Genomic DNA, 21,533 nt, shown 5'->3' with positions numbered 1-21,533 from the left:
ACCCACCCCCCCCCCCCCCCCCCCCCAGCAAAGAGGGGATTGGGCATCTCACTGATATCTCTTGGTTTTTGCCAATGTTAGAGGAAAGGAAATGAGCGTGCTGGGAGCTGGGGTTGCCTTGCTGGGATGGAAAGGAACAAGCAAGTAACAAAGGTTCTATTGTTTGTTTTTTAAAAGGATCAGCTGTGGTGGGAATAGCAGTAACAAAAGCAGACTTTCAAAAGCCCATAAAACTATGTTAAATTTTAATTAATCTCTAAGAAGTGAATCATAAGTAGGTTAAATCTCTCTAGGAGAAAGATCACTCATTATATGAAATTTGGTATAGTTGATTCTCAATTATGGGCACTAATGGGGAAAAAGAGCTTGGGTAATATAAAATGGTACATGATTTATGCTAGTTTGAGAATTTTTTTTTGGAAGCTCTATAGTAAAGAATTAAGGAACAACTAGATTACAAACTTTTCTTGTTCTTATGCTTGTAACCCACTCCACATTAGGAATAAAAAGCATTGAATTTCATAATCAGATCTTGATTTCTAACTCAACTCTGTCCTTGATTACAAATGCTCTCCACAACTACCCTAAAAAGCCATCCACCAGCCTCTTCTTGAACTTTTTCAGTTATGAGGAAATTGCTTCACATTACTTCACAAGGAAGCCTATTCCACTGTCATAAATTCACATGGCTGGAAGGGAACTCAGGGGCCATTTAGCCCACCTCCTACCTTCTATGATAGACATGACGAGTGGCTGATAATAATCTTTGCTTCACAATCCATAATTAAGGAAAATCCACTACACCTTCATTGGCAGTCTGTTCCATTTCTGGAAGCTTAGTTACTTGCTTGTTCCATTCTACTCCCTGTGGACAAATTTTTGTTGTTTTTCTTACTCAAACCTAAATTTGTCTCTTTACAACAACCAATAAAATTCTGATCAATTTCTCCTACTCCTGCCATCTAGGGTCAAGTAGATTAAGTCTTACCACCTACTTCAAGACAGTCTTTCAAATATTTAAAGATGGCTTTTATGTCCCTTCTAAGGTTTCTCTTAACATCCCTAGCTTCTTAAAATGATAAGGCATGGAGCTGATGCTCTTCTGGTTGCTGCTCTCTGGAAGATCACCATCTCAACAGCTTTTCAGACAGAATTAACTCTTAAAGTGGCTTCCCTTTCTAACTGAGTTAATTAGGTTCTGACCTGAGATTTCAATGGTGTAAGGAATTCCTAAAATGGAAATTCCCTCCAGAGGTTCAACTGAGCAACTTGTCAGTAAACAATTGTCTCAAATTAAAAGGTTAAATGATTTGCCAAATGGCCATGAAGCTAGTATGTTTCAGAGAAAGGATTTGAATTGAGGTCCTCCTGACTCCGAGGCTAATACTCTTTAGTCATCATGCATTCTGCTTTTTTTTCTTTTTTACTATGTTGAAACATCTCCCTCTAAAATTTCTACCCACTTGTCTTAACTGTCTTCTCTGGGACCTAGCAAAATTAGTCCAATTTTTCCACCAAATGATTGCCTTCAAATATCTGGAAAGAGCTGCTCCATTCCCCACCAAGTCTTCTCCAAAAGATTTAGTTTCTTTTTCAAATCAATACCTCCCATAAGATCTTTCCAAATGCAAAGAAAAAGGAGGAATACATGTGATAGGTGGAAAGAAAAAAATTGGATCAAAAAACTGAAATAAGTTGAAGAAAATAAAAAGCAACCTTAAAAGTTGAAGCAAAGAAAATTTCATTGGAATAAAAGTGCAATCTGAAGGTCCTAGGGAGAAAAATACTTTGCACTGAACAGAGATCAGAAAGTGAGTGGTTAGAAAAATATATATTTTTATTAAAAGTTTGGCATGAAAATATGAAAAAGAACATGAAATGCTGGTTTGTTCCTAGATTGCATACATGCTATCATAAATCTGCACTTGCCTCAAAATTTTATGCTGCTTAAAAACAATAGGTTTTAAGAAAAACTTTATTAACTGCTGTATTACAGAAAATAACTACAGTTAAATTTGATTTGTCTTTCTTCTCAGATCCATTGGATAGCAGAATTATTCACTGGCGAGGTAGCCTCTTCTTCTCCCAGTTATTTTTGGAGAGAAGAATCAATTGTCAGGAAAAATAATTTGTCAACAGGGGAGAGAAAGCAATATTGCTTTGCTCAGTAAGCAGGATAGTGAGAAAGAGATGGAACCCACTCTGCCTTGAGAGCAAATAGAAGAGGTAGGTATAAAGAAAATGCCAGCTACAAAATGATTACTATCACCTTTCCGGTACTTCTGGCTAACAGTATCTTTCCTCATTCTTAAGAGTTCTCTATCACTCCTTATTTTATGTAATATTAGGAACACAGCCTAATTTGTTTTACATTAATACAATATTAATTCAGGCTCCAATAATCCAGAGGGTGCAGTTATTTGTCTAGGGTTGTGTCATAGATTTATAGTGCTATCAAGAGACTGAGAATATATCTAACCTGCTTCAAGAGGAAAAACTTTTTAAGGACTTCAGCATACTGACTGTATGTAAATTATGCTAATCACAAGTGAATTTTTTTTTCTGTTAATTTAAGCAAATAATATGATTATACCTTAGCATTCTGTCAGAAGTTTGATAAAATTCTTGAAGATAATGTAAGCATGACTCAAGATGGTTAAAGTGAAATTCAGGCCAACCTTTCCAATTAGACTAAATCAGGAAGCTTATCAGAGGAAGCTACTCAACAGGTTTTTTGGTAACAATTACAATATGTAGGTTAATTTATCCCTTGTCAATATTTCTGTAACTACTCTGCTCTCAAAAGTAGTACTACACTGGAACCTCACTATTTATTACATAATGTAATTAATTAGAAATCAATCTACTTCAGACATCATCTGAGAAACTTCTTACTCAAGAACCAGAATGATCACGTTATAAATTTTACCTACAACATACTTCAGCTCAATACAAGCAGATACCAACTTGAATGCAGTGTGAAGGTTTTTATATAAATTATTTGGCATTTTTAGCATATTTACTTAAATAAACTTAGTATTACAACTACACTTATCTTTTTCACCTACATGTATATTTTCCTTATTTTAATAATTTTTATTGTCTTTATTCAATAATCATATTCTAACATAAAGTTCAATTAAGTCCACTAAAGTCCACTTAAGTAAAACATACAGACCAATCACCTTGGAGCAGAAAAGTATGGGTTCTAATCCCAGCTTTTTCATTATGTAGGCTTAGACTTCTTTTTTTCTTTTTCTAGTTCCAAATTCTCTCCCTTCCTCCCCCACTCACTGAGAAGGAAAGAATCACAGTACCCATTATACATATACGTATATTTTCAACAAAACTGTTTTATACTGAACTTAGGGCTAACAATCAGTCTTGATTGTTTAAAAGCTGGACTTTGTGGATGTCATGATCTGACTTTAGCTGATTATAACATATACACATGTATGTGCTTGTGTTGTAGACTGGTTTAGAGAATAATAAAGATTTATATTTTTCCTTCAAAACTTTTTATGCATATGGTAATAAGTTGAACATATAGTTTTTGAGATGTCTTTGGAGCCTGGTATTTTATCATTATTTTATCCCTGTGGTGTAACATAACTGACACAACTAAATATTCTACATTGTTTATATTCACAGCCTACTATAAGTGGTTCCCACAACTTTATGATGTAGGAGTCAATGTGTGACATTTATTTTGGATATTTCTTATCTGTCTCTAGTGAGACAATTGAATTGACATTTAACTATGAATTACAGGACATAGAACTACTCAATTACAAAGAACTATCTTCAAATACTCTCCTAAAATCTACTCTAATTTTTTTTTTAATCATAGGACTTTGAAAATTTGGATACAGTAGTTTGACTTCCACATACCTTAATTCAGAATGAATTCTCCTTTTCAGATGCCATAACCTTGGATGTCATTTTCTTCCTAGGCATGAAAGGGTTTAAAATTATGTAAGATACTAAGCTGATCTCTCTATTCCTTAGGTGGTTCTACCCAGAGATTCTCAACCTTTTCCACCATGAGCACTCAAATGTTCACATCCACAAATCAGGCATACTGCTTTATGTAAGAATGTCTTTACCTTTCATTTACATTCCTATGATCAATTTTGTATTTTCCCTGCCAGTAGAAAACAGGAGAATAGGCAAATCCAAAAATCTAATTTTATCCAGGGTTTCAGATTTTCCATGCAAGGACAGGACATTTCTTGGAAAAAAACTTAAAAATGGTTTATATTTTATCTCCTTTTTCTTTTCCTCTTTGTATACTCTCTAGGAGATATTTAAACAAACAAAAATGGCAAAAAGCCAAGAAGTAAAGAAAAGCTAGGGACCTAAGCAATTGGCTCTTGAATATTTGGCTGTAGAAATAGTTGGCTGTAGAAATCCACATTATCTAACTTCAATGCACATTAAAATTTTTGTTTTGTCTTACTTTCTTTAATTTTTTTCACACTGCTTCAATACTATTCATACCCGTAAGTGAAAGGAGTAATACTCCTCTAACTCTCACCTTTCCCTTTCGTGACTTACTCTCACAATAATCAATTTCACTGAACAAATATTTTTCTGAAGCTACTAAAGTTTAGAGTCATTCCAAAGAGGCTGAGAATCCCTAGTATAACCAGAGATATTATATATGATCTTATACTTGTTATCTTAGTCAATAATAAAGGAGAAAAGCGTATAGTCTCCCCATACAAAAAATATTTCCTTGTGGTTAGCTTTTATAAGAAAAATGACAGATTAATACTACTGTAGGAATAAAACATGCAAAACATTTTTATAATCAATACTACAATTACAAGTAGACTTTGGGTAGATAATCTGCTAACAACTATTTGGTCAGTCAGAGAAAATTATTTTAACCATTATACAAAAATAACATGAAAATATAAGAATATGACCTTTTATTTCATGGTAATAAAAGTGATTAAACACTTATGACACTTTTAAAGTTTTACATGATAATATTTTATAAAATCATCTGTAAACATGACAGCTAAGTTTCCTATAAGATAAAGGCTTTTTTTTCCAGAAGTAATGTGTCATTCATGTGAATACTACCATGTGGCCAAGATAGAGACAAGTGCTAGACAAGAAAATTATTTGTGGCTAAGGTAAAAAGTATTCAGAATTCTTTTCATATCCACTTCTCTGAACACAGCAATAAGCAGGAAGAAATTAACCTGTAACTCAGGAACGGCTAAATGGAGTATAAGTTTGGGGAAAGTACTATTAACTACATTGAGAAAAGTGAACTCATGGTAAGAGTGGTTTATTTTTATAATAAGCAATTTTTTTTCCATCTTTACTGTAAAGTATACTTTTCTGAAGTGTAAGTTATAGAAATGAACAGTGATTTATTTTCCCTAGAGTCCTATTGGTGAATAAGCTATTTTCTGGGACTGTGGCTATAGGGTTGCACGGTATATTAGGTGGTACATGTTGAATTTTTTTGGCTCATTAGTGTTTCATTTAGAAACGTTAATCACCAAATACTTTTAAGTCATTTACCTAAATGATTCATTCAATCACAGGCATGAAGACGCTAGACAATTAATGTCAAATCGAACATGCAAAGTATAACAATAAGCCATAAAAAAGCACACATACAAATAGCTCAGAGTATGAATTATCAATAAATAAATACTCCCGAGTCAAAAATGGCATGCCAATTTTTTTATTGTTTTCTAAATCTACACACTTGATATTCAAGTACTGAAAAACATGCAAATTCACCTTGAGGGAAAGGCATGTGTTAAAATGACACTGTTACAACAATCACCTAAAATGAAATAAGTGGTCTAAACTAATCACAGAGCTTCACACATGAATGTGTTGATTATTAAATTCTAAAAGCTAATAACTGTCAATAACCAGCCTAGTCCTTTTGTTTTGTAACTGGATAAATATTTCTTTTGATGGAAGATAACATAAAATAATTATTTTATGAGTTATTAGATAACACACAACAATAATGTAATCTTCAATGGTTACCACAAGGAAGCAACTACTTTGTGCCATAACTTAAAGACTCCAATCCAGTTAATGATTCACTCATTATATCAATGAAGAGATATTAACTATTAAGACTCTATCACAATATGATTATTCAACTAAAACCATATGATCCTTATACTTTGCACATATGTATTTCTTCCTAGTTTTGACTATCAGGTGTGTGCTGCATAAATAAAAAGTTACTTCTAAAGACAACAGCAAATTACTGGATGATTATGATGTACTTACTAATCCACATATTCAAATACAGATATTCCAGCATGTAATTGGAATTTAAACAAGTTTTCATATTCACATTGATTTTGAGCATTTCTGTCTTCCTGCTTTGTTGGAGAGGTTTAAATGAAAGGTTCCATGATGCTTTCCTCCCCAAATAAGAAAAAAATGATGCAACAGTTCAGGAATACATAAGATAGGTGTATTTTCTTTCAGTGATGAATATTTTTATCTTCTAAAATTACACTATCTTGAATTGTTATGTAATTGTTTCATGTACAAATAGTTCAATTTACTTATCTATTCATTCAAGAAATACTGGAATGCTTGTTGTATGCATGCCTCCCCAGCTAGCTTTTAGTATAATGCTTTGTTCAAAGAAAGCACATAATACTTATTGGATGAAATAGTCATAACTGTTAAAAATGCAATTACTAGTGGGCTGCTATATTTTCGGGGGGGGGGCCATATAATTAATTAAATATACCAACACAGCAGAAAAGTTAAGTATATCAGGGGAATGTACCATATTCTGTTTCTAACTGACTCTTGAAATGCCATTACAGCTAAGTGTGATTTCATTAGCTTAGCTTTTGAATCAACAGATGAAGACACTGTTAAATTCAGGGTTGTGAATAACAAAGTACAATGCACCCACTCTAGATATTAGCAGGTATACTTATTCCCAAGTCTTCAATAATGTAAGAATCTCAATCAAGAAGCATGGAAAAAAATGGAAAGATAAAACCAAAGCTTCCTTGGGCCTAAGCCTGGGCACTATTAACTGACTTTCTTAAAGTCCTACTAAACTATCTGTTTAGTGCTTCAAAATATAACCATAGGGAATATTTATTTTTTCATGAAGAAAAGTGGATCAACAATGGTTGTCAACGGAATGTTAGCTGCTTTAGTTCAGGGACTATTTGCATTGTCTTTTTAAAGCCCAGAGCTTAAGGCCTTCCACATAATGGTGCTTAATAAATGCTTGCAAGATTGGATTTATGAATTACTCAATTTTACATGTTATTTCAGTGTCCCAACAAATTTTGTTTTCTAAAAGGGAACTCTAATAGTTTCATTTTTTAACATTAAGAAATAATGTTTTTAAGATCTAACGAAAGGTTCATTACTCTCAGATTTAGCCTTAGATTTTACTTTAAAATACATGGAGCCAAGTTACCACAAAAACTTTTAAAAACAAAAATGGAATTCCATGCTTTCAATTACAGGACAGTCGTTTATTTCCTAAAAGTTCTTTAAAACTAACTACTACATTCTTGTTTGATGGACTTTTAAGAAAATCTTGACTTGGAGGTAAAATAATAATGATTTATTTTTTCTTGTTTCCCTTAAAGAATGCTTTCTCTCTCTTCACCAAAACCTGCACTGTCAGAAGAGGTCACCGTAAGAAGCTCTGAAGAATCTTTTGAAAGCCTTGCATAACTTGAACGTTGGCTTCGTTTATGGGTCATACTTTTTAGATTTTCATTCTGAATACCACCTGAATTAGAACTAGAACCAGGCCGCAAAATAACCTGAGAGGTATCCCTAATTCCTTCTGTTTCATCAAAATTTTGGTTAGCTCTATTGGATGGAGCACTGTTATTATTTAGGGTCACAGTACTGGGTGTTCGATTCAAGTTATAGCCTTTTTGGCCAGTTATAGCTGGCCAATTTTCCTCAGGGCTACTAGCTATCAAGCTGCATTCTGAAGGACTCTTCTTATCTTCAGAGCAAATGGACATACGTGCTACAACTGGATCTTGAAGGCCACTTAAGCTGTGTGGTATTCCCTGTTTTCCACTGTGGCTGTCATCTTCAAGTTCTATGAGGTTGGCCTTTTCAAGATGAGAATCATCAGCAACTTCATTGTGAAGAGAATGATTTGGAGAACTTTCATTAGACCTTACTCCTGAATCAGAGGAATCTTTTTTGTCTAGGAGGGCATCTGATAAGTACTCTTTTGCTTTAATAAAGGTTCTAATAGGTTCTGTGCCTTGTTCTGGAGATTTAGGTATTCTATCTACTTTTCCTTCTGCTTTTTTATCTTTATCTTCTTTGAGAAGAGGAGTATTATCTGATTCTTCTGTCCCAGATTCATCTTCATCACTCGGAAGTTTCTGGTAGCGTAGCCCACTTCCTTTAAGTTTCAAATCTGTCTGGAAAAGGCTTGGTCTTTCTGAAGACTTCTTTCCTGGAAGAAGCTTACTTCCAGACTGATCAGATTTTTCATCTTCTTCAGTGATAGGATCCAAAGGAGATGCATCATTAGTGGAAACACCTGAAGATGAATAATCTATAACATCTCCCCTCTTGATCAAAAATGACTTCCTTGCATCATCTTGTTTCAGTTCACTATCCTTTCCTTTTTCTTGTTCTATAGAGGAATGAATGGAGCCCCCTGATGAACTCTGACCCATATAGTATAGCCCTGCGCTGTGTGGAGAAGATCTGCCACTAATTGTTGCAGAACTTGCGCCCCCTTCTAGCTGAGACATCTGAGCAATATATTCTCTATAGGCATCTCTATACTCTGCCTGAACCTTATCAGTAAGTTTTGAGATTTCAATACTGGAATCCTGTGAATTGAGACTTGAAAGACTTGGGGTTCTGCGAGTTTGTGACTGTGAAGACAGAAAAAAGAAAATACTTTAAGAATTCAACTAAGCAATAAAGAAGAATAACAAATACCAGGAATTTTGAAGTCCTGGAGTTCTCAAAAATCATTTAAGATTATCAGCATATTATGAAAACTTAATGTTATTCCACTTAAGTTCCATAGCTCAAGCAGTTTTAGAAATTCTTCAATTCTGACATTATTTTAAAATTATTTTATGTAAAGATTTTTAACAAATTCATTTAAAGCAGTATTTTAAAATACATAGCAATAAGCACTTGCATCAGCAAACTTTCTTTTTATATCTACAAACTGTCATTTGGGTTGTTTAAAAGTTAATAAAGACTAATCAAATAGTGTCATGGAAGAAAGGGAAGGAAGCAGGAGAAAGAGATAAATCTTTTAACGTTAAAATGTCAGTTTTCAACATAGTTTCAGAAGCTACTTGTATAACAACTTTGAAAGATTTAAGAATTGTGATCAATATAATGACTAACTAGGATTCCAGAGGATTCATAAAGAAGCAACCTAAAATACTCCCTGATAAGAGAGGTAGTGACCTCTGAGTGCACACTTAGGTATGTGTTCGTTGGGATATGTGGAAATGTCCTAAATGTTTTCTTGTTTATACATATTTATTACAAGAGTTTTGTTTTTCTTTCTTTTTTTTTAAAGGGGGGGTGGATCTTCTTTACCTGAAAAAATTTTAAAAAGAGGAAGAAAAATTGTATTCTTACATACTATCATTCTGAACTTCAGACAAGTCTCTAAGACCATAAGTTATAGATGAGTTAAGTTGTGTATCAGTGGAGATGATGGTTTACTGCATCAAATAAGTCACAGGTCCTTAACATAAGGACTGTCATTGATGCTGCACAGTGTCAAACACAAAAAATAACCAATATTACATGCTTGTGACTGTATTTTTCCAGTCAAGTACCAAATACAGGGAGGAAAAAGGTAAAAGGGAAAACATATAAAGTAAATAAAAGACGCAAAAGAACAAGAGAAAGGAGCTGTAAGGCTTAGGGTTGAATTAAAAAGACAGATGAGACAAAAGAGAACAGGTTTCCAAATCAAGTTGGAATCAGAATTCTCAAGAGCTACCATTATCATGAAAAAAAAATGTCTGTGAATAAATAATTTTTAACATTTAACTTGAAAATGAAAAAATCTTTCTTAATGCGCCCTGAAGTAGTAACCAGTTTTCTTTTTGAATTGGGAAATCACTGTCTTATGAAACTGCTTAATTCCATTTTTAAATAGCTTCAAGTGAAAAAGCAAGTTCTTAGCCAAAATCTGCCTGCTATGACTTTCACCTGTTATTTATAGTTCTTACCCATATGAATATAACAGAATGACTATAATAGTCCTTCAAAATTTAAAGACAGCAATCACAATCCAGCTGTTTCCCAAAGTCTTCTCTTCTTCAGAATAAATTTCTTTAATTTCTTCAACTATTTCTCTCACAACATGACTTTATGTCCCCTCACCATTTTGGTAGTCCTTCTCTAGGTGTAACATTGTCAATGTCTTTCCTGCTGTGTGGTATTCAGAATTAAAAACAATACTCCATGTTTTCTGATCCATGGCACTGTAGGATTACTACATTTTTTCATTTTGGATGCTTCTCTAAGTGTAAGTCAGCTCAGAGATCAGAATTAGCTTAAATTTTAAAAGGCTCCAAAAAGTGACAAGGAAAATATGTAGCTGGAAAACAGGCATAGAATCAAAGGAGAGGGGTAAGGAAAAACTAGAGGCAGAAAAGGTAAAAAGTAAAGATGTGAAAGCAATGAAGAGAGCCCTCAGTGAGGGAGAAATGTCCTGTTTCCCTTCTTATGGTCACTCACAATCTGATATAGCTTACAAGAATTCTGCCACTGAAATTTAAAGAAAGGTCAGTAAGAAGCATAAAGCATAAAATACAGATGAATTCTAAAGATCCTAAAGACAACCCAGAAGGAAGAAAAGGAGCTAATCATGTTGGGAGGGTGGAGGAGGAATAAGGAAAGGAGAATAAAGTTTTAACCTATTCTCTCCTTTAATTAGTCTTTTTAAAAAAAAATTCAGTAACAGAATATTTTTTAAAAACTTCATTTTCTAACTTAAAAAAAAAAAATCTAGTTTTGGCCTTGAGTAGAAAGGCATTAAAGGCTAGACTCCAACAATTTATCATGAAAGGGAGACAAAATGAAAAAGGAAAAACCAAGGTAGAAATTTTTTTAAAAAAGAAAATACAAGAGAAATGAATAAAAATATTTCCCATTAGTTCAAGAAAAATTATCCTTATAGTAGACCTACCATGCATTATATGAACTGCTTCTCCTGAATATTTTTTTCCTTTGAGATTCCTCATAGATGATTTCTATTTTTCATTCTTTTGTCTTTTCCCTTTTCTTTCCTTCATTTCCTGAATCCTGCTCATGTGTTCTTTCTGACTCTTCTTTCCCTCATTCATCCTCTCTTTCCTCTTCTTTTTCCTGCTCTTCACCTGTCCTCTTCCTTCCCTTTTTGAAGCACATCCAGAGAAAGAGACTGTATGCTAAAATTTCTATTACTGTTTTTAACATTTCTAGTTACATTTAATATCAGATGAGAAAGTGTGATTATGAAAAACTACTATAGTTCTTCTATTTTGTGTATATACAGTTCTGTAATGAACCTATGTGTAACCATTTATCACTTAATCTAATCCAATTTGAAAATACCAAATGTAGTGAAATATAACCAATATTTTCCTTACAAAAATGCATTTTCCCCTTATTTCAGACACTAAAGGCAAAATTTAATAAGTACCTGCCAACTTAAATTACTGTGGCGTGGAGGAGCTTCATCAAGACCAAGAGTGTTCAGTTCTTCAAAACTAAAGTTCAATGTGTAGGGAGCATGACTAGAAAGCTCTGTATGTGGCAATTCATTATGTAATGAGCGACGAAGAGATTCGCCATGAGGAACGGAGATATCAGCATGATCCGACATTACATGTGACTCTTCAGGAACTGGTTGGTGTTCTGCATTTCTCATATCCAGTACCTTAACAAAACAAGGAAAAAAAGAGTATTAGTGGTGCTAATGGAAAACCAGGTCGTAAAAGTTATTTTTAAAATTCTCAGTCACATTAAACACCAGGAAATCTGAAAATACATTTAAAATAAATTTCAAACAGTATATATGGCTACCTATAATGCCTTTGGTAAGTAATAATGTAATAGATACTGAATATTTTAAATTAAGAGCTACACTGCCTTATAATTTGCCTACTGTACTATCAATATTACTCTGAAATACAACTGGCATGAAGAAAACAGTGTGACATTTAATACAAACCAGGAAAATGAACAAAGGTGCTGTAAACTAAACTTCTGTATAAAATACATTTAAGTGTGATTTGACAAACATCAATATATAAAATCAGAAATGCTATCAACATTATTCAAATATTAGGAACAAATAAATACTGGGATTACATCTTACTGGATTAATAACAGGAACTACTTCGATTAATATTTTGTACCTATCCTTTCTGTATTTCTGTGTGTACATATACCCCCTGAAAGAAAGTAAGCTCCTTGAGAGCAGCTATTTTTTTATTTTTGTCTTTGCTCCTTTAGCACTGAGCACAATGCTGGACACAGAAGAGGTATTTAATAAATGCTTGGTTGATTCATTACTAGTTTTTGACAAAGAAATGAATGAAAATTATTTAATCTTACCACACTTCTGAAAAGATGCCAGTCCCCAAAATGCATGTTCATTTCTTTCTTCAATTCTTCAATGTTACACTGAGCCAGTACACGGCCATTAATATTTGCCTGATTAAATTAAAAATTGAATAATGTATATAAACACAAACACAACACAAAAGATTTCTGAACTAAACATTTAGTACATTTTAAGATAACTTACAGACTAGAAAAGGTTGTAAAGAAGAATCACTATCATTTTGCTTTAATAATCTGGATATTATTCCAACAACTTCAAAGTACTCTTTCAGGTAAAAGATGAATAAGTCATAAGCTCATCTATCTCTCCCTACTTAAATTCTACTAACTCTTAAGGGCCAGTTTAAGTACCACTTCATTCACTCCAGACTTTTCCAGTCTCTGAACTCTTACAGTACTTAATGTTTGCTACTTATTTTGGCATTTATCATATCCTTCACAAATTCAAAACTCTAACTTCATTAGTGTACAAACTCTCCTCCAAAGCAAATCATAGTAGTTACGGAAATATTTCATGAACAGCAGTCACCCAAGTCACATTCTTTGATTTTAATCTTCTCACTGGACTCCCTCTTAGTACTCAGCTAGTTGATTCAAGGATGAGTGCTTTTCACCTAGTTCTATATTTGAAATCCCTCTAAATTCGTAGGGACTAGTAGAGCTTGCACACAAGAGAGGATAGCCTTTGAGAATAAAGGCTCACTTTCATATCACGATTAAGACACCGGAATGGACTTTAGTAGAGAAACTAGTTATATATTGCATTATAATTTAACTTTTTCATGCACATATGGAAAGCAGCATTTTGCAGTGAAGAGACCAATGGAGATCTTTAAGAAACAGCTGAATAGCTACTTATTGGGTATATTGTAATGGGGATTTATTTTTGGGATAATTAAATAATGACGACTTTAAGTGCTGGGCTGGGAGCAGGGATGATGGGCACCATTATTCCCAGAGTACTGGGCTATCTTTATCAGAGTCTGAGAGGAGTTGTTGGTCGAGGGGGTGGCACATTTTTAGTACTAGGCAATTATTCTTGTAGAGGACCAGGATTTCAGTAAGGATTCACATTTACATGTATTTAATTGCTATAAATTAATGAATTAAGAATCCTGATGATTATAATTATACCCCCCCCCCCCAAAAAAACCTCCCAAATTTGTCTACATTTGTATCACAGTGACATCTTCATAGGTAGAAAGGTGTCAGAATCACAGAACTTCAGGACTGGAAAGGATGTCAGTAGTCATTTGCTACAACTTATATCCAAAAATGAATCCCCATTACAATATACCCAATAAGTAGCTATTTTTGGATATAACAGAAAGAGAGCTAAGTAAGCACCAGGTAGCACAGTAAAAAAGCCCATGCTACCAAAAGATTTTCATTTAAAATCAGCAATAGAAGAAAGGCTCCAGGGATTTTAACAGATAGCAATAAACAGATTTTAACAAATAGGAAGTAAACAAAATTCATCCCTTACTCAAAACTTAAAAAACTAAGGACAGTTACTGGGGTAGAGAAAAGAGGAAGGAAGTAGGGTTAGAATAACAGCTGAAGACTAGAGAGGAGGCTCATTATGGTATGTGTTTATATTTCTCTAATTCTGGCTCTAAACTAACAAATATTCTTCCAAGTCTCACGTTAACATTTATGAGTCTCTGTTTTATGAGCTGTTGTGCCCAAAACTGATGATTTCATGATTAACTTCCTAGAGATAAAACTGGGGTGATTTTGAAACAAGGACTATACTCAAATGCTTTCTAATTCAATAGGACCTAAAAGAGCTTGTGATTCAGTAGAGAAATACTTGTTCTTCACTAATACTAATACTTTTTTAATGAAAATACTCTTAAGATAACATAATTTGCTGGAAATGCGCTCAACTCCAAGGTGATTAATCAAAGTGAAGCCTTTCTACTTGAATGCATGGCTATTTGACACAGCAAGTTTAAAAGTCAATTAATGGAAACTAATCAAATTATAGGTACACTGGATGGGGGTAATATAACTCTTTTTTGCAATAATAACTGCTAACCCCAAACCATTAAATAAACAATTATACAATCATAAAATTAACAGGTGTAAAAAACATTTTTAAAATTGCATTAAAACTTATAAATTTTGATAATTATTTAAATCACACAAATAGATAAAAGGTAAAGAACCCCCCAAAATGAGGTTCTCAGTTGAAAATAAAGCTTAAAATCCAAGTGGTAAAAACATTTGATTACAGTAGTAGTTTCTTAAAGTGATTTTTATTTTTAGATATCATACCCATTTTACACATTAATTGGGAAAAACTGAAAACTTGGGATAATGAGGATAGTACCATGTTTAGATTCAGGTTTTTTGGTTCTTGAGAGAGTACACTTTAAAAGGTTAAATTCATTGGCTTCACCATATTTATACAACTCCATTTTCTCTTCTCTTATTTAAATATTAGTCTGGTATATAAATATATACATCACCTTTTTTATTGTTGCACAGTACTGCGGTATCATACTTTGGTCCAAGCCCTCTATTTGTTTCAGTTTCTCACACACCGAATCCACATTCATTGAGTTCAGTGTCACTGACTGTCCTGATACTGTTCCCTAGGAAAGGGAAAAGATATATACATTTACAGTATTTTTAAAATGTTTTATAGATACAAAATCTTGTGATGCAAGTATGCAAAATCTCATGGTATAAAGTATAAAAACACCACATTAACACTGAATTCAATAACTTAAAAATTATCACAAGGAATGGTCCAAAATCACCTGTAGTTATGAAATGGGAAGGAAATATTACTTAAGACATAGTACAAAATTATTTTAAAATGTTGGATTGCCAATGTGTTGCTTCACTATGGAAAAGCTGCAGTTTCATTCAAATCACAAATATCTAAAAAAAAGAAAACAGAAGGCTAGGTCACTTAGATGCCAAGCAAGACCAAGTGGAAGAGTATTTCCTGAATATGCCTTAATCAATATGCCTCTTACGCAAGAACATAAGAGATTAGCTTTGGGAAAAGAGAGAAGTAGGGGAAAAAAAAAACTGTATAAAAGGTGAGAGCTTACGCAGAGAATCCAAGTGTCTACAAACATCAAAAGAAAAAAATAACCCCCAAATATAATTATTTATGTTTCTTTTCCAATTCTATAATGCAACCTACAGAATGCCTTAACCAAAATAAAAAAATATATAAAAATCCTAAAGATTTCTGGTATCTGCTATATTTTAAGTAAATTATTTGTTCATAAGGAATGGTAGTAGAATTTTATATTTCCCTTGAAACAATGTAAACAGCCCACAATGAAAAAAATGTAGATTTATTTTTTAGTTACACCATTACTTGAAGATACTATACTGAAAAATTTAAATCTACTGTTTTAAAGCAAAAATAAGAGTAGTTTATAATAGCAAGGGCATATCACTGTAGAATGATATGCTGCTTTTCTTGCCTCCCTCTGTCAGTTTTATAGCAAGATAAAGAAATGTAAACACTATAGGGAGAATAAAGAAAGCATTTAATTCTTGCACTCACCATCATAAATACCAGCCGGGGAACTTAATATACTTAGTAGAAACCAAGACCATTCCAGAAGACCATTTAAGAAACCTACCTCCAAGCAAAAATTATGTGACTTCAATTACAAGGCTATATTAGCATCCAAGACTACTGTAGAATGTTGTTAAATGTTAGATATTAACATGGCACTGAACTCTAGTTGAAACACACACAACAGACATTTGTATATACCATCCATTCCACACACACTTATAAGCATACTATATTTTGTGTATACGTATGAACATGTTTGGAGTATTGAGTGAAGTTACGCAAATGCCACTTAAATAACCCCTATGATTTCCAGAAAATTGCCAGTCACATCATTGATAGAAAAAGATGAGGAAACTATGAAGTAGAACATACTGGAGGCAAAGGCATTCATTGTATTTGAAAATATATAATCACAAAGAAAACACAAAGGCATAAAATGTATCACAACATACTTGAAGAGCAGGGTATAAGGTACTTTAGAACAAAAAATTATCAACATTTCTGCAATGAAATTATAAGTATTATTTATTTTCATATTTCATATTTTAATTGAATTATGTCACTGAATATCAAATAATTCCTAAAAGAATTATATTTCCTATATAAAATAATATTGTATACAATATCATTATGAAGCTTTTTTAGAGGGAATATCAGTGAAAAGGAAAAGAAAGACACATTGAATCAGTTCAAACTCTTCAAATGATCTTACTCATAAAAATGTTAGTTAAATTCTATGTTAAATTAAAATTTCAAATCCATAATCATTAGTCTATAATTCTGTAACAAATGCTACTAAATCCAGTTGAATTGAGGACACTTCCAGAGGAATTTAGACTACTAGTTCTATAAAGGCAAGAATATATTCAAAAACCATAGACTTAAGTTTCTAAAATATATCCAGAGAACACTTTATCCATTTGGTCAGAAAAAGGTAGATTCCTAGGCTAGAAACTACATCTATGGAATATATTCTATTCTCTCATCATAAGGCAGGGTTCTAACTTTTTAACACTAGGAAAAATTGTCTCTGTGTAACATGTACTACTCAAATTTACTAGTGAATAAACAACACATAGTTATGTATAAAGAAAGGATCAATATGATCACTATTAGATAAATGAATTTTAAAGGCACAAGTCTGTAATAGATGAAGAACCAACTAAATCTAAAACTCTTCAGAGATTAATACAGACCTATCTAAGCCCAAGCAAAATCTAGACAAGTACAAGCTTAGTTTAATAAAAATTTTTATAGTTACAATGAAAATTATCATTGTGGTTAAAATATAATTTAAGATAATATGTATAAGAAGGGTCCATTACATATGACTGGTCCAATCCCTTGAATTTGGGTAGGTGAATGTTTAAACCACCAGTGAAAAATAACAATGTATCCTTAAAGATTTAGTAGCGTGCAAATATTCCAAGAATTCCTCAAAGACCGTAACTACATGAAAGACGTAATTGTAGGCTATTAGTAGGTTCTAGTTACTTAAAAGTCATTTCTCTAAATAAGTGATAACTTGTTTATTTAAGTCTTCATTAAGTTTTATATTTAGATAAAATTCCTATTATTCAATAAATTCACAAATTCCATGGACATTTCTAAAATGTAAATTTGCACATTACTGTAGATACTATGTGCTCTATGATATATTTATTCTTTGCTTAAAACTATAGTTGAATGTTTATAAAAATTCATTCTAAACTACTTTTAAGAACAATGCACAAAATGTTTTTTTTAGTAACCTGACCAACTTGAAGATACAAATCTTATACTCTTCAAAGGCTAAGAAAAATGTAATAGTTATTTTTAAAAAATGAATAGACTGACACTAAGCCCAGAATTATATTCAAGCAAATGCAATACAATAAATTTTTCACTTGATGACTTTGCATAGGAAGAAAGAGAATCTAAGATACAATATAGCTACTTAAAAAATAAAGCCTTTTGCACTGTAGATCATCCTCTGCATTTTTATACTTTCTTCTACCTTTCTATGACATCGTTATTTCCTGATTCTTCTATTTAACTTCTCTGTCTCCTCTGGTTGATTTTCACGAATGTTTCTCCACCTAACAATGGGAGGTCTCCCAAAGTTCTGTCTTACACTTTCTTATCTTCTCTCTCTACACTAGGTGATTTCAACTCCTGTGGTTTTCATGTGTCTTCTTATATTTATGGTCCTCAAACTGACTTCTCCAGCCCTAACATTACTGACTTCTCCAGCCCTAACGTTTCTGACTTCCAGCCTCACATTTCTAACTACCTTTTAGACATATCAAAGTGGATGTCCGAAAGACATCTTAAATTCAACGTGTCCAAACTGAATTATCCCCTCATCACCAAATGCTTCCCTCTAACTTTCCTACTAATGCTAAGGGTAGCACTATCCTTAGTCATTATGGCTGAGAACCCAGTTGTCACCTTGGACTCTTTATCCTCTCTCACACCTCTGATAATCTGCGGTCAAGTCCTGTCCATTCTGCCTTCTTTTATATGTTTCATATATTTTTCCTTTTCTCCTCTGACTTATCACTCCATGTCTGGACTACTTTTGCAATAGTCTACTTGTTGGTCTGTCCCAAGTCTCTCCTCACCCCAATCCATCTTCCACTCAGCTGCCAAAATGATCTAGAAAGAAAGATCACATTACGTCGGCCCCCTATTTAAAAAACTTCTATGGTCTCCTAATATCTCCCGGTCAATATAAAAATTTCCTGTTTAATTTCCAAAGTCATTTTATAACCTGGCACCTTTCTACTTTTCTAGTCTTCTAATACCTTTCTTCTTTCTAGTTCCTTCCAAATGAGACAACTAAGTAGTACAGTGGACAGAGTGAGACCTGGAGTCAAGAAGAGATATGAGTTCAAATCCCACCTCAGACACTTACTAGCTGTATGACTCCGAATAAGTCATTTAACCTTTGTCTACCTTTGTTTCCTCAATTACAAAATGGTGACAATAATAGCACCTAGCTCCCAAAGTTACTGAAGACCAAATGAGATATTTGTAAAGCACTTAGCACAGTTCCTGGAACATAGAAGGCACTTAAGAAATGTTTCCTTTCTTCCTTCCATGTACTCTGTGATCCACTGACATGGATCTTCTATTTCTTGAATATAGTATTTTATCCCTTACTCCAAACATTTTCATTTATTGTACCTCATACTTAGAAACCTCTAGTCCTCTTTACCACAGAGCTTCCCTGGCTTCCCTTAAGTTTCAGGCAGTCTCACCTTCTTTAAGAATCCAAGTTGAGATGACAAGAGTAAAAGTCAAAACTTTTGCCCAGCTCACCCAATACATCTTTTCTATAACAATCTAGGAAATGTATCAGATTAAATTCTGATCAGGAAACCCAAGATAAAGTCACAGTGAATCATTTTTCTGGTCAGGGCAGCTTAGGAAGATAGGTCTGCAAATACCGGGATGGGGTCTGGCCAGAAGAGCAGAGGCAGCAATGGGGAGCATCCTAGCACCCAGAGACTAAGGGGGCTGAGACTGAACCCCAAGGCTGGAAAAATCAAGGTAGAAAGATCACAAGGGACCCCTAAACCATCAATGGGAATAGAAACAAGTGCCAGCTACAAGCTTTGTCACCATTACCCAGTTCCAGGGCAGAGAGGGGCAGCTGTGAGTGAGAGAGGGCCTAGCTGTGTAGGGAGCAAGGAACAACTTACAAAAATATTGCTCTGTGACTCTGAGTCCAAGAGCAGAGGAAGAACTCAGTTCTAACCTTTAGTCCTATATATAAGCCTTTAGGAGAACAACGAGGGAAACCCAAACCAAAGCCTAGTGGTTTAATCTCTCTGAACCTGCTGAACGTCTCAGCAGGCTAACAGTGACTGAGTTCAGCAGCAGTCTATTGAAATCTGACCACACACAATCTAACAGACTCAAACCTACATCAGGAACTTACAGAGTACACACTAGAAGGGCAGTGAACAAATCAAAATTTGTAACCATAGAGCTTCTTTGTTGACTAGGAAGCTTAGGACATAAACACGGTAGAAAAGAACCTGAAAACATGTACAAGCAAAGTTTAAAAGAAAAATGCTGATTCAACACAAGTTTATAAGACTTCTGAAAAGAGTTAAAGAGATAAAAGAGAAATGAAGATTTTAAAAACCAGATTATGAGTGGTAGAGGATAAAATGGAAATGAGAGCTTTGGAATGTTATAAAAGAGAATAGCTTTGTAAACAAGTTAAAAGAATATTACTAAAGAAAATAACACCTTAAAACCTAGAATTAGCCCAACAAGAAGTTAATGACTCTATGAGATATGAAAAAATGATATGTCAAAAGGCTGAAAAAAATGGAATAAAATATGAAATATCTCCTAAGAAAAACAACTGACTTGGAAAACGTATAAAATAGTCTTCCAGGGAATAGTTTGAGTTAATTTAGTTTGACCTCCTTGCTGTCCAAGTGATTTGCAAAAGTCTTCTCCAGTACCACAATTTGAGCACACTACAGTGCTCAGCTTTCTTTATAGTTCAACTTTCACAGCCACACACTGCTACTGGAAATATTGAAAGCTGCAATACTGCTACTATGGCGATACTCCAAAGAGATCAATGAAAGAGGAAAAGGACTTATGTACAAAAATAAAGTTCTTTTTGTATGGCCAAGAATTATAAACTGAGGGGATGTCAACTGGACAGCAAAACAAGTTAAGATATATGAATGTGATGGAAATGCTATTGTGCCATAAAAAATGATGAAGGATATGGTTTTAGAAAAGCCTGGAAAGATCTCTATGAACTGATGCAAAATAAAGTGAGCAGAATCAGGAGAATAATCTACACAGTAATAGCAATATTAAAAAGATGATCAACTTGGTGAAAGCCTTAGTAATTCTATCAATACAATGACACACCACAATTCCAAAAGACTCACAATGCAACATGCTATCCATATCCAGATAAAGAAATGATGGACTGAGAATGCATACTGAAGCATACTTTTTCTTTTCTTGATTTTTTTGGGGGTGTAGGGGTGGGGAAAGAAACATGGCTAATATAGATATTTATTTTGTACAACTGTATATATTTGTAATAGGTTTTGTTTTTCTTGCCTTCTCATTGGGTGGGGGAGGGAGAAACTTTGAAATTGAAAAAAAAGGAAGTCTCTGTGCTTAAAAAAGTCCTCTCTAATCTTAGTATCTTCCTTCTAAGTTTATCTCCAATTTAGCTGTTTACAAGTACCTAGGTGACACAGTGGACAGAATGCCAGGCCCGGAGTAAGGAAAACCTGAGTTCCCTGTTTGCCTCATTTTCCTCATCTATAAAAAGAACTGGAGAAATAAATGATAAATAACTCTAGTATTCTTGCCAAGAAAAACCCAAATGGGGTCATGAAGAATCAGA

The 21,533-nt window shown here is 33.5% G+C and overlaps 1 protein-coding gene across 9 annotated transcripts in view; it reads right to left on the bottom strand.

Annotated features, from left to right (window-relative positions):
* KIDINS220 (kinase D interacting substrate 220) overlaps nucleotides 1-21,533 on the bottom strand; it is a 212,213-nt gene that overhangs the window by 46,391 nt on the left and 144,289 nt on the right. For 5 of the 9 annotated variants that reach the window (XM_072634282.1, XM_072634277.1, XM_072634278.1 and 2 more), the window contains 4 exons: nucleotides 15,078-15,203; nucleotides 12,595-12,693; nucleotides 11,678-11,914; nucleotides 5,692-8,888 (listed from right to left, as the gene is read on the bottom strand). In XM_072634282.1, the coding sequence (XP_072490383.1) occupies nucleotides 7,614-8,888; nucleotides 11,678-11,914; nucleotides 12,595-12,693; nucleotides 15,078-15,203 (1,737 nt within the window). In that variant the 3' untranslated portion in view covers nucleotides 5,692-7,613. Of the gene's footprint in view, nucleotides 1-3,891; nucleotides 3,950-5,691; nucleotides 8,889-11,677; nucleotides 11,915-12,594; nucleotides 12,694-15,077; nucleotides 15,204-21,533 lie in introns of those variants that run through there. The other 4 variants (XR_011972476.1, XR_011972477.1, XR_011972478.1 and 1 more) reach the window with 1 other exon arrangement.

This window comes from Notamacropus eugenii, chromosome 1 (genome assembly GCF_028372415.1).
Source record: "Notamacropus eugenii isolate mMacEug1 chromosome 1, mMacEug1.pri_v2, whole genome shotgun sequence".
Lineage (NCBI taxonomy): Eukaryota > Metazoa > Chordata > Mammalia > Diprotodontia > Macropodidae > Notamacropus > Notamacropus eugenii.
The sequence above is the reverse complement of the archived record's forward strand: the minus strand, read 5'-3'. Positions and strand labels throughout refer to the sequence as shown.